The 14,417-nt window shown below is 44.2% G+C and overlaps 1 protein-coding gene across 1 annotated transcript in view; it reads left to right on the top strand.

The window, feature by feature from the left end:
* Window positions 1–14,417, top strand: part of LOC143276411 (bifunctional 3'-5' exonuclease/ATP-dependent helicase WRN-like) — a 54,747-nt gene that overhangs the window by 30,176 nt on the left and 10,154 nt on the right. The window contains exons 17-22 of the mRNA XM_076580899.1: window positions 99–214; window positions 939–970; window positions 4,192–4,405; window positions 4,868–5,030; window positions 6,725–6,837; window positions 8,769–8,919. Coding sequence (XP_076437014.1) covers window positions 99–214; window positions 939–970; window positions 4,192–4,405; window positions 4,868–5,030; window positions 6,725–6,837; window positions 8,769–8,919 — 789 coding nt within the window. The remainder of the gene's footprint in view (window positions 1–98; window positions 215–938; window positions 971–4,191; window positions 4,406–4,867; window positions 5,031–6,724; window positions 6,838–8,768; window positions 8,920–14,417) is intronic.

Raw genomic sequence — 14,417 nt, 5'->3', positions numbered from 1 at the left:
ACCCTTGACTTGAAGTAGTTGCTAACATGGCGATAGCCTTGAGATGGCCTTAGTGGTCAGTGAGGCAAAAAGCAGCATCATTTAATTTGATTTGACAGGTGACAGGAAACCGGTTTGGACTGAGCATTCCCATTCTGTTCCTGTGTGGTTCCCGCACACAGCGGCTGCAGAACTTCCACCAGTTGATTAACCACAGGCTGTTTGGCTCAGGAAAGTAAGTGTGTGGTGTGGGGATGTGGGGGGAGTTGGAAGTAGAAAGGAAAGGATGGTGGTGGAAAACTTAAACTGGATATGGGAAAAGTGGCCTGAGAGCATGTGCTGTGTGTGTGCATACATGCGTTTGTGTGTGTGTGGTGTGGTGTGTGATGATTTCTTGATGCTTTGATATGAGTGATGTGTGTGATTTGTGTTTGGATGGTGTTTGTGTGTGTGGTGTGGTGTGTGATGTGGTGTGCGTGTGTGTCTGTGTGTGTATGTGAGAAAGATAACAGTTTGTGTTCTGTTGAGGTTGATCAAAAGAATGCTTTTTACAGTTGTTTGTGTTTCCTTATATCAGTAACAATATATGCAGGTTTTCATTCTGTTTTACATACTTCTTTTTTTTTTATATTTCTTCATGCCTTGACTATGATCCGGTATATCTGTGAACAGAAGAATTGTGTGCTTTTACTCTGTTTAACCTTTCTGGGTGGTACAGTACCTTAGCCTCTTTCATTTTGGTTGATATATTTTTTGTAGATATTCCCTGTCTGGATAGGTGCTTTGTGTTAGAATAAGCATACTCTTTGAGAAATTTTCCTTGTGGTTCAGTGGCATGTTAAAGCATTAGTAAATTACAAAACAGGGTGAATTTCAGTGATGCACCTGTGTAACTGTCATCTTCATTGTTTCTTTCAGACATTCTTAACAAAGCAACGCACTATTTTTGTCTGTTTCAGGAACAGAACGCAGAAGTTTTGGAAAGCTTTGGGTGAGTGTGAGGGAGGGTATGGTATCTGGTTGAGTTTCTTTTGAGTCAAGCTATGGGCTGGGGTGAAGTGGACTGACAGCTTTTTAGCCCACTGGTGACCATCGATTACCACTCCCTCCACCATGGTTTTTGATGCTGGCGATGTTCCAGTTTTCATAGAGCACTGAATGATGACAGATTGTGGATTCTTTAGTGTGGGTGTTTGATCCCGATGTGTGTATACAGGACTAGGGTTAAGGAAATAGTAGGTTTGACTTTTGAGACCAGAAAACCTTTTTTCCAGATCCTAAAGATTGAAAGACGTTCTGACCAGGCATTCTCTTCTGTCACAGAATAATGATGATGATTTAGCACTGTGCAAACCCTTGTCTGTGACAGATTCAGGGACATGGACATAGTATTCATGTGGTAGTTATAGATTGTTGTTTCCTTAAAGTCATTGTAAAGTTTAGGTTTAAAAAAAAAAAGGACACTTGTTTTTATTATGAAGTGATATCAGATTTAATTCAGTGCAGTTCAGTCACTCAAGGTGTCACCGCGTTCAGACAAATCCATATACACTACACCATATCTGCTAAGCAGATGTCTGACCAGCAGCGTAACCCATCGCGCTTAGGCCTTGAGGGGGAAAAAAAGGACAGATGAATAAATGGATACATCATTGAATTAATGAATAGATATCAAATGAATAAATCAGTTAATTAATTTGAAATAAAGATAAAAAGATTTCAATGGATACATGCACTGTTTGCCATTAACACATGATTTACACATACTGACCTGCCTTGAAGTGGGATAAGGTAAAAAAACAAAAAAAAACAAAAAAAAACATGCATGCATTCATTTCTTGCAATGATTTGGCCATAAGAGTTACCAAATACATAATGACAGATGGCCATAGGAACTACACACAATGACAAATAGCTGCGAGAGCTACCAAAGACACACAATGACAGATGGTCATAAGGGCTACAATACGCACAATGACAGATGGTCATAAGGGCTACAGTACACACAATGACAGATGGTGATAAGGGCTACAATACGCACAGTGACAGATGGTCATAAGGGCTACAATACGCACAGTGACAGATGGTCATAAGAGCTACAATACACACAATGGTAGATATTCATAAGAGCTACCAAATACATAATGGTAGATGGCCATAAGATCAACCAAATATATAATGACAGATGGCTGTAAGAGCTACAATTCACACAATGATAGATGGCCATAAGATTAAGAGCTGCAATACACACAGTGGTATATGGCCATAAGATTAAGAGCTACAATATACACAATGATAGATGGCCATAAGAGCTACAATACACAATGGTAGATGGTTTAAGATCTGCCAGTTACATAATGACAGATGACCATAAGAACTACACACAATGACAGATAGCCATAATAGCTACCAGTATATACACAATGGTAGATGGCCATAAGATCTACAATACACACAATGACAGATGGCCATAAGCACTACACACGTAGGTTGCCAGTCTGTTTTCAGGAATGTGCATGCTGGGTATGTCCTAGTCTCCATAACCAGTCTAATGCTGAGAATGGATTAGAGGATCTTTAATGTGTGTATTTGATCTTCTGCATGCATATACACTCAGAGGGGGTTCAGGCAGTAAGAGCTCTAAACATATGCTGGACCTGGGAGACTGGGGGGGTTGGGGGGGGGGGGGGAAGTCATCACCCTAAACCCACCAAGTAAGCTGAAACCAGCAATCGAGCTCAGGGGAGAACCCGTCACTATGATCATTTATCCACTGCACTTGACAAAGCTCGGGTCAAATATGCGGACATGGACGACAGGATCTTTAATGTGTGTATTTATCTTCTGCATGCATAACACACGAAGGAAGCTGAGGCACTATCAGATCTAAACATGTGCTAGACCTGGGAGGTCAGAAGAAAAAAAAATCTTCACCCATAACCCAGCAGGTGCTCTGAAACCAGCGATCAAACTCGGGCGAGAATCTGTCACAGTTATCATTTAGCCACCGCACCAAAACAAAAAACACAAAGCTCAGGTCAAAATAGGGTTAACACCATATTTTCCAGTTTGACCAGGAAAGTAATAATAATAATAATAATAATGGTATTTATACAGCGCTGAATCTTGTGGAGAAACAAATCAAAGCGCTTTTGCACCAGTCATTCACACGCATGCATAACTCTAAAACTGTAGAAACTAAAGACAAGGAAGGGCAGGCAAGGGAGGCTATTTTGGGAAGAGGTGGGTTTTAAGGCCAGACTTGAAAGAGCTGAGTGTGGAGACTTGACAGAACGAAAGAGGAAGTTCATTCCAATCACAGGGTCCAGAGACAGAGAAAGAACGGCGGCCAACAGTCGAGTGTTTGAATCTGGGTATGCGTAAACAGAGTGGATCCGAAGCCGATCGTAGTGAGTGAGATGGAGTATAGAGGTGAAGGCAGCCGCAGAGATAGGAAGGGGCAGTTTTGTGAATGCATCTATAACATAGAGTGCTGATCTTGTACTTTATTTGGTGTGAGACAGGGAGCCAGTGGAGATGTTGCAAAAGAGGAGTGATGTGCTCAGATCTTTTCTTTCTGAGGACGAATTGGGCAGCAGAATTTTGTATGCGCTGAAGGGACTGAATGGATGAAGCAGGCAAACCAGACAATAGAGAGTTACAGTAGTCAAGGCGAGAGAGAATGAGAGAAAGACAAATCTAGATGTTGTGTCAGTGGACAGATATTTCCGGACGGCACTGATGCGCCGCAGTTGACAGTAGCAGGACTGACATGGACATGTCTGACTGATAAATTTTTGCATGGACAGTGTATTGTCAAGGACAACACCGAGGTTCCTGACTGACCTGGGTTTTTTTCCTTTTGACCAGGAAAGTATTTGACCTACAAGGGTTTTTTTCCTTTTGACCAGGAAAGTGTTTGACCTATGAGGGTTTTTTCCTTTTGACCAGGAAAGTGTCTGACCTACAAGGGTTTTTTCCCCCCCCCCCCCCCCCCCCCTTTTGACCAGGAAAGTGTCTGACCTACAAGGGTTTTTTCCTTTTGACCAGGAAAGTGTTTGACCTATGAGGGTTTTTTCCTTTTGACCAGGAAAGTGTCTGACCTACAAGGGTTTTTTTTCCTTTTGACCAGGAAAGTGTCTGACCTACAAGGGTTTTTTCCTTTTGACCAGGAAAGTGTCTGACCTACAAGGGTTTTTTCCTTTTGACCAGGAAAGTGTTTGACCTTCAATGGCCACCTGGTGGAGAAGACAGTGGAGCGAGGGTTCGGGGCAACAGTGGAGCTGAGCAAGAAGGCACGGGGCTGGCTGCAAGAAGCCAAGAGGGCTGGGGGAGACACGCCCTCAATGCAGGTCACACCCAGTCACGACCTCTTGTCCGAACTCAGGGCTGCCACTGTCAAACAGACCATCAGAACCAGTGCCAGGTCTGTGGGGGAGGAGGGGGGGCAGGGGCAGGGGGGTGGAGGGGGTGGAATTTTTTTTTGTTCTTGTTGTTCTAACAGTTTGTACGTAGAGTTCTGATGACACCAGGTTGCTTCTCTTGGACCCTGAGTACGGATGTTTCTGTGTTTCTGTACTTCATTGGCCATGTTCCAGTTTCGCTTTCTCAACAGGTTGTGTTCTCACTGGGTGCTTTTTTGCTTGTTGGCTTTTTTAGCCTTCTACATTGTTTTTTCAGCGTTTTCTAGGGGACTGAGGACATGTTCGATGATGATGTAGCAAGCGTTTTGTGAATGAAATGTGAATTTGGTGCAGTAGGTAGTATGATTTCATTTGAAGGGGTTTTTTTGTGGGTTTTTCTTTTGTTTGTGTGTTATTTGTTTTTGGGAGTGTTTTTTTCTGTTGCCTGTGCTATTACATCAGTTTGCTGTGTTGCCATGGTGAAGTTTCAGACCAGCGATGCAGGGAGCGGGGCCAGGGAGCAGTGCTGGCCCATCCAAACTGTCCTCCTTCTCATATTCCTCCAGCCCCACCAGCAGAAGTGCGACGGCAGTGGTCTCCAGCAGTCCCCCGGAACCGGAGGTCGACAAGAAGACTGCCAAACATCAGGTCTGGCTCACTGACATACAAGTAACAGTAACAATAACGGCAGCAGCAGGAGTAACAGTAACAGTTACAACAGCAACAGCAGTTGAGCGGTTACCTTGCGGTAACTTGTCCACCTAGGAAGCGAGAGAATCTGGGCGCTCAGGTTTGAATCCCCCACACCCTTGCCAGTATTTTTCTCTCCCCCTTCACTAGACCTTGAGTGGTGGTCTGGGCACTAGTCATTCTGATGATGTGATAAACTGAGGTCCTGTGTGCAGCATGTGTTTACTGCATGTTAAAGAACACATGACAACAAAATGGTTGACCCTGGCAAAATTCTGTGGAAAATCCACCTTGTTAGAAAAATGAATACACTTGCAGGCAGGAAAAAAACGAAGAAGAAAAAGGTGGACTCTCACTGTAGTGACGCACTCTCCTTCAGGAAAGCAACCTGACTTTCACACACAGAAATATGATGTGACAAAAGAGTAATAGATTACATTACAATATAGTATAATTCAAAACAATACAATATATATATATATATATATATATATATATATATATATATACAATTCAGTACTTAAACATTTGCATCTCTGATAAAGAGTGTTAATGACAATGAAAATTATCCGCAAACCAAAAATAACTGCAGAATAACAGTGTGGAGGCAGGGACAGGAGGTTGGGGGAGGGATATATATTTACATGTGTACCACATATTAAGCTTGTAGAATGAGGAAACCAAAGTAGCTACACTGCTGTGTGCACATGTAAAATGATCAGAAAAGGACAAGCGCTTCCTTTTTTGAGGAAGTGACTGGTTTTGTTCCAATGTACCTTTTATTTACCTGTGTGCTAGCTGAATCGGTAGCATAAGCAGCATTCACTTGAAGTTGTGTACTTTGTTAATGGAGAGAGTTACCAGTCTTTACTTTTATGTGCTACACTATAGCTCTTTTCCGTTTGTGTGCTACACTATAGCTACACTATAGCTCTTTTCCGTTTGTGTGCTACAGCTTTCATGGTCGCTCCTGTACACATGAGGGGTGTTTTTCACTTGACAGTTTTTATCCCCAACATTTAGGCATCCATTCCTTTTTCTTGCGGGGGGTGATGGCTACACCGACACATAATGCAGTGCATCTGCAGCACCCTCCAAAGCTCAGAGCACTACATTAAATAGATAGGTTTTATTTGTTCAAATATGGTGCATGCCTGTGTAACACGAGTGGTTGGTTGGTTGGTTTTTTACACAGGAAGGCACAGAAATAACTTAATGATGATTGTAAACAGCGGCATAGTAGCTAATGTTTGCCAGAATTTTATCCCCCTCCACTAGGTCTTGAGTATAGGTCTGATTGCTGGTCATGTGGATGAGATGATATAAACTGAGGTCGTGTGTGTGGAGTGCACTTAATACAAATAAATGAACCCATGGTTACAAGAGGGTTGTTCCTGGCAAAATTACATAGCAAAATCCTCTCTAAAATGCGTTAGATATGGATGATTTGTGCGTGTGCTTGACTGAAGCCTGACTGAACGACACAGGAAATGAATGATGAGCACCTGAATGTCGCTGTCAGTCAGTTCTACTGGGTGCAAATGACTGAGTTTGTACAGCGCTTAGAGCTTGGTCTCTAATTGAGGATAGGTGCTTTATAAGTATCCATATCAGTCAGTCAGTGATTGTGGAGGTGTGGTGGACCCTTTCAGATGGAGCTGTATGCGAAACTGGTCAAACAGCGAAATGAGATCTCCCAAGACACGGGCTTCACTCCCCATAACATCGCCAGCAACAAGGTCCTCATCAATCTGGCTCGCATCAGGTATGTACGCTTCAGAGGTTACAGGTCTTATAGCCTTTATGACCATCGGGTGGTAGTGAATTCATATCCACTGTGTCTAGGGCTTTGGCATTGGAAGGCAGTGCCCAATCTTATCCTTCCACTATGTCAGCCCCCCCCATCCCCCCAAGTGAAATGAGTTACCCATTCATACGTGGATGAAGTGAGGAAAATCGAGTAAAGTGTCTTTCCCTGGGACATAATGTCATGCTGAAATGGGGCTTCAAACCCTGATCACTGTGAACACAGAAGTCCAACACCTAACCCTGTCTGCCAGCAGACAGTATTTTAAGCATTTCCACTGTGGCTCACAGTGTGGTGTGAACCCTGAGCACACTGACATGTTAATGAGGCACTGAAGTTCTTGTTTGTTTGTTTTTTATCCAGTTTTCTTGTGTTTAGCCATGCACAGACAGTGAACGTCCAGCAGACAAACAAGTGAAACACCGCTGATGCAAAAGGTGACATTCATTGGATGATTGTCTGTGGGTGAGATACCAAAAATTACTTAAAAGGTGACATTTCTTGGACTTATAGGCGAAATAACAGAAATAACTTAAAGGTGACATTTATGGGGTGATTATCTGCAGGAGAAATAACCAAAATTACTTAAAGGTGGCATTCACTGACAATACTCTATACATGAGAAGGTGGCAGGATGGTTAAGACACTCAGCTGCCAACATAGAGAGTCCATCAGGGTGTGGGTTCAAATCCCGCTCTTGCCCTTTCTCACAAGTTTGACTGGAAAATCAAACTAAGCATCTAGTCATTCAGATGAGACGATAACTGAGGTCTCTTGTGCAGCACGTACCTCATGCACTAAAAAAGAACCCATGGCATCGAGAGTGTTGTCCTCTGGCAAAATTCTGTAGAAGAAATCCACTCTGGTAGGTACACAAACATATTTGCATGCACTCGAGGCCAGGCTAAGCCGGCTGGGTTTTGCTGCTGGTCAGGTATCTGCCTAGCAGATGTGGTGTTGTGTTCATGGATTTGTCCGATCGCCTCCTTGACAAACTGCAACTGAAGCTATAAGGTGAGACACCAGAAATTACTTAAAAGGTGACAATCATTGGACACATATCTGCAGGTGAGACAGCAGAAATTACTTAAAGGTGACTTTCATGGGATGATTATTTATAGGTGAGATATGACCAATTGCTTAAAAGGTGACATTCGTTGGAAGTTAATCTGTAGGTGAGATAACAGAAATTGATAAAATGTGGCATATAGTGGACAATTATCTGTAGGTGAGATACCAGAAATTACTTAAGGTGACAGTCATTCGACAAGTATCTATTGGTGAGATGCCAGATATTACTGAAAGGTTGCTCTCTTGGACAGTTGTCTGCAGGTGAAGTTGACGTTTTTTTTCAATGAAATGCTTTTTGGCGACATCTGATTTCTTTCAAGGATTTTCCTAGCAAGACCAGTTTATCCCTTTATTTCATCAGTACTGTTTTTGAGATTATGATTTTCTTTAATAATTGGTTATAAAATTCTCATTTGTTCTTTTACTAACTTTATCCACCAGTAAGGTGCACTTATGTATGATGCACAGCATCATCGTCAAGAGAAAAAGTATCACCTGTAGCCCAGAAATTACTTTATTTGGGGGCTTTTATTACCTAGTTTTAAATCCCCTCATTTAAGTAACTATACACTGATTTTGGTTTGGTTCTTTTTCTTTTTTTAATCTGTGAATGGATTATATATTTGTAGTATTTCAGTTCTGATACATCATTCTATTTTTGTTTCTTTCTTTTTTTTCTTATGTATACCGTTATGTCTGCATGCTCTGACACCTCCTTGAAACTGAAACTGAAAACTGATACATTAGTATATTCTAAAAGAATAAAAGGTACCTCCAGATTGTGAGGAGAGGATGACAGAAGAGTGGATTGTCCCCAGACCCAGCAATGTCGCCAATCTGCAGAAGATTGAAGACCTGTCGGCAGCCAAAGCAGAGCGATTCGGCGCCTACTTTGTGGACATTATTGTGGACTTCAGCCAGCAGTACAGTCTGCCCATGGATAACTTCCCCACTTTGGTCATGTGCCAGGTAACTAACATTTACCATGGAGAACTTCCCCACTTTGGTCATGTGCCAGGTAACTAACATTTACCATGGAGAACTTCCCCACTTTGGTCATGTGCCAGGTAACTAACATTTACCATGGAGAACTTCCCCACTTTGGTCATGTGCCAGGTAACTAACATTTACCATAGAGAACTTCCCCACTTTGGTCATGTGCCAGGTAACTAACATTTACCATAGAGAACTTCCCCACTTCGGTCATGTGCCAGGTAACTAGCATTTACCATGGAGAACTTCCCCACTTTGGTCATGTGCCAGGTAACTAGCGCAGTTTGCCCATGGATAACTTTCCCACTTTGGTTGTGTGGCCGGTAACTGGCATTGACCATGGATAACTCCCCCACTTTCATCGTGTGCCAGGTAACTAGCATTGATTATGGATAACTTCCCCACTTTTGTTGTGTACCAGGTAACTAGCATTGACCATGGATAACTTCCCCACTTTTGTCCTTGCCAGGTAACTAGCATTGACCATGGAGAACTTCCCCACTTTGGTCATGTGTCAGGTAACTAGCATTGACCATGGAGAACTTCCCCACTTTTGTTGTGTCAGGTAACTAGCATTGACTATGGATAACTCTCCCACTTTGGTCGTGTGCCAGGTAACTGGCATTGACCATGGATATCTTCCCCACTTTGGTCGTGTGCCAGGTAACTAGCATTGACCATGGAAAAGTTCCCAACTTTTGTCGTGTGCCAGGTAACTAGCATTGACCATGGAAAAGTTCCCAACTTTTGTCGTGTGCCAGGTAACTAGCATTGACCATGGAAAAGTTCCCAACTTTTGTCGTGTGCCAGGTAACTAGCACAGTCTGCCTATAGATAACTTCCCCACTTTTGTTGTGTGCCAGGTAACTAGCATTGACCATGGATAACTTCCCCACTTTGGTAACGTGCCAGGTAACTAGCATTGACCATGGATAACTTTCCCACTTTGGTAACGTGCCAGGTAACTAGCATTGATTACGGATAACTTCCCCACTTCTGTTGTGTGCCAGGTAACTAGCATTGATCATGGATAACTCCCCCAATTTTGTCGTGTGCCAGGTAACTAGCATTGACCATGGAAAAGTTCCCAACTTTTGTCGTGTGCCAGGTAACTGGTACAGTTTGTCCATTGATAACTTCCCCACTTTTGTCGTGTGCCAGGTAACTAGCATTGACCATGGAAAAGTTCCCAACTTTTGTCGTGTGCCAGGTAACTGGTACAGTTTGTCCATTGATAACTTCCCCACTTTTGTCGTGTGCCAGGTAACTAGCATTGATCATGGATAACTCCCCCAATTTTGTCGTGTGCCAGGTAACTAGCATTGACCATGGATAACTTTCCCACTTTTGTCATGTGCCAGGTAACTAGCATTGACCATGGATAACTTCCCCACTTTTGTTGTGTGCCAGGTAACTAGCATTGACCATGGATAACTCTCCCACTTTTGTCGTTGCCAGGTAACTGGCATTGACCATGGATAACTCACCCAATTTTGTCGTGTGCCAGGTAACTAGCATTGATTATGGATAACTTCCCCACTTTTGTTGTGTGCCAGGTAACTAGCATTGATTATGGATAACTTCCCCACTTTTGTTGTGTGCCAGGTAACTAGCATTGACTATGGATAACTCTCCCACTTTTGTCGTGTGCCAGGTAACTAGCATTGACCATGGATAACTCTCCCACTTTTGTCGTGTGCCAGGTAACTAGCATTGACCATGGATAACTTTCCCACTTTTGTCATGTGCCAGGTAACTAGCATTGACCATGGATAACTTCCCCACTTTTGTTGTGTGCCAGGTAACTAGCATTGACCATGGATAACTTCCCCACTTTTGTCGTGTGTCAGGTAACTAGCATTGACCATGGATAACTTCCCCACTTTTGTCGTGTGCCAGGTAACTAGCATTGACCATGGATAACTCTCCCACTTTTGTCGTTGCCAGGTAACTGGCATTGACCATGGATAACTCACCCAATTTTGTCGTGTGCCAGGTAACTAGCATTGATTATGGATAACTTCCCCACTTTTGTTGTGTGCCAGGTAACTAGCATTGACTATGGATAACTCTCCCACTTTTGTCGTGTGCCAGGTAACTAGCATTGACCATGGATAACTCTCCCACTTTTGTCGTGTGCCAGGTAACTAGCATTGACCATGGATAACTCTCCCACTTTTGTCGTGTGCCAGGTAACTAGCATTGACCATGGATAACTCTCCCACTTTTGTCGTGTGCCAGGTAACTAGCATTGACCATGGATAACTTCCCCACTTTTGTCGTGTGCCAGGTAACTAGCATTGACCATGGATAACTTTCCCACTTTTGTGATGTGCCTGGTAACTAGCATAGTCTGCCCATGGATAACTTTCCCACTTTGGTCGTTTGCCAGGTAACAAGTATTTGTACCCTGCTTCGCCAAGGATTTATTGATAGTAGGTGTAAAGGAAATTTAGATGATAGGTGTAAATGAAATGACGAAGATAGGTGTAAAGGAAACAGTGGAAACATTGACAGTAGGAAAAGTTGATGGTAGGTGTAAAGGAAACGACAGTTGGTGTAAAGGAAATGTAGATGGTAGATGTAAAGGAAACTAACGGTAGATGTAAAGGAAACATTGACAGCGGGTGTAAAGGAAACTCCGTTAGATATAAAGGAAACGTTGACAGTTGATGTAAATGAAACGTTGACACCAGGTGCAAAGGAAACGCCATTAGATGTAAAGGAAATGACAGATGTAAAGGAAACATTTACAGCAGGTATAAAAGGAAACGTTAGATGTAAAGGAAACACTGATGGTAGATTAAAGGAAACATTGACAGCAGGTGTAAAGGAAACATTGACAGTAGATGTATAGGAAACACTGATGGTAGATTAAAGGAAACATTGACAGCAGGTGTAAAGGAAACATTGACAGTAGATGTATAGGAAACATTGACAGTAGATGTAAAAAAACATTGACAGTAGATGTAAAGGAAACATTGACGGTAGATGTAAAGAAACGTTGACAGTAGATGTAAAGGAAACATTGACGGTAGATGTAAAGGAAACGCTGATGGTAGATGTAAAGGAAACACTGATAAGGAAACACTGACGGTAGATGTAAAGGAAACGCTGATGGTAGATGTAAAGGAAACACTGATGGTAGATGTAAAAGAAACGTTGACAGCTGTAAAGGAAACACTGATGGTAGGTGTAAAGGAAATGTTGACAGTAGATGTAAGAGAAACACTGATGGTGTGGTTCGTCCGTCGGGGTCGACAAGGACCATCTAGTCATCCTGGGGGTGGGTGGGTTGGGCTCTGTGGGTGCGCAGATGACTGGTCAGGCCAATCCGCGCCCAGAAGGTTCTGACGCAGTGTGGACAGGGGATGATGGCGGCTGTCGGGGACTTGCTGGCACTGCTTTTCCTGGCCTGTCTGCATTGCTCTGCTGCAGCGATTCTGTTGGCCTCACAGGATTTGGCGCCTTTGTGGACAGCTGAACGCCACTTTGGTCTGTCCATTGCATTCAGCTGCCGTGTGTCGTGGCTGATTTTTAAGGCCTTCAGAAAAGCTTTCAGAGTGTCTTTGAAGTGCTTCTTTCGGCCTCCATGGGAGCGCTTGCCATGTTGGAGTTCGCCGTACAGCAGTTTCTTGGGGAGCCGGTGATCCGGCATGCGAACTACATGGCCTGCCCAGCGCAGCTGGGCCTGCATCAAGATGGTGTAGATGCTGGGCAAGTTTGCACGAGTGAGCACCTCTGTGTCAGGGATCTTCTCTTGCCACTTTATGCCGAGAAGTTTTCTGAGGCTGGTGGTGTGGAAGTGGTTCAGCTTTTTGGTGTGGCGTTTGTAGACCGTCCATGATTCACATCCATAGAGCAGTGTGGTGAGAACTATGGCCTTGTATGCTTTGAGCATTGTCTCCAGGGTGATGCCTCTCCTGTTCCAAACGTTCTTATGGAGTCTGCCGAAGGCAGCGCTGGCTTTGGCGAGTCTGGCATTCACCTCGTCATCAATGACAACTGTGTGAGAGAGTGTACTGCCCAGGTATGTGAACTTTTCCACCGCGTTCAGTCGTTGCCTGTTGATGAAGATGTTTGGTTTAACATAAGGCTTTCCTGGAGCTGGCTGGTGCATCACCTCAGTCTTCTTTGTGCTGATTGTGAGGCCAGAGTTGTCACAAGCAGCAGAGAACTTGTCGACGATGTGTTGCATGTCAGCTTCGGAGGCAGCGTTGAGAGCACAGTCATCAGCAAACAGGAAGTCGTTGACGGTATCTGTTCTCACCTTGGTTTTTGCTTGAAGCCTCCTGAGGTTGAAGAGTGAGCCATCTGTGCGGTACCTGATGCCAATGCCTACGTCAGCGTCTCTGAAGGCATCTGTCAGCATGGCTGAAAACATGAGACTGAACAGGGTGGGGGCAAGAACACACCCTTGCTTGACTCCGTTGGAGACAGGGAATGGTTCTGAAGTCTCTCCGTTGTCTTGGACTTGGGCCAGCATCCCATCGTGTAGTTGCCGTATGATGGTGATGAACTTTCTGGGACATCCGTACTTCACCATGATTCTCCAAAGGCCATCTCTGCTAACAGTATCGAAGGCCTTGGTCAGATCGACATAGGTGGAGTAAAGGTCGGCGTTCTGTTCCAGGCACTTCTCATGGAGCTGCCTGGCAGCAAACACCATGTCAGTAGTCCCGCGTTCTTTCCAGAAGCCACACTCGCTCTCTGGTAGGAGACCTTGCTCAAGGTGCGCTATGAGACGGTTGAGTAGCACTCTGGCCAGAGTCTTGCCTGCGACTCGCAGGCCTGACGATTTCCTTTGTGCTTGTACAGGTGTATGATGGAAGCGTCTTTGAAGTCCTGTGGAACTGCCTCATACTGCCAGATGAGTTGGAACAGCTGATGAAGCTTCTCAGTCAGCGCCATACCACCTTCTTTGTAGACCTCAACTGGAATGGAGTCTGAGCCAGGGGCTTTGCCATTGGATAGCAGACGGATAGCTTTCTGGGTCTCCTCCAAAGTTGGAATGGCATCCAGTGACTCACTGACTGGCACCTGGGGGAGTCAGTCGATGGCTTCATCATTGATGGTGGAAGGGCGGTTCAGTAAGCTGTCAAAGTGTTCAGCCCATCTCTCAAGGATCCCGTCCTTGTCAGTGATTAGGGTAGAACCATCAGTACTGAGGACTGGAGCAGATCCGGAGGTGGTGGGACCGTAGACTTCTTTCAGGCCGTTATGGAAGTTCTTCATGTCGTTCCTGTCTGCAAAGCCCTGGATCTCATCAGCTTTGTTGCTCAACCAGGAATCCTGCATCTGCCGCAGCTTCAGCTGGATGGTGCTGCGTGCGCTCTTTAGTATGTCTTTCTTTGACTGTGACTTGGGATCTTCAATGTGGGCTCTGTAGGCTTGGCGTTTGTCTTCCAGCAGCTGCTTGATCTCAGTGCAGTTCTCATGAACCAGTCTTTGTTCTTCCTGGCAGAAGGCCCAAG

The sequence above is a fragment of the Babylonia areolata genome, chromosome 2 (genome assembly GCF_041734735.1).
Source record: "Babylonia areolata isolate BAREFJ2019XMU chromosome 2, ASM4173473v1, whole genome shotgun sequence".
NCBI classification, from domain to species: Eukaryota; Metazoa; Mollusca; class Gastropoda; order Neogastropoda; family Buccinidae; genus Babylonia; species Babylonia areolata.
Note: the sequence above shows the minus strand (reverse complement) of the source record. Positions and strands in the feature narration are given on the sequence as shown.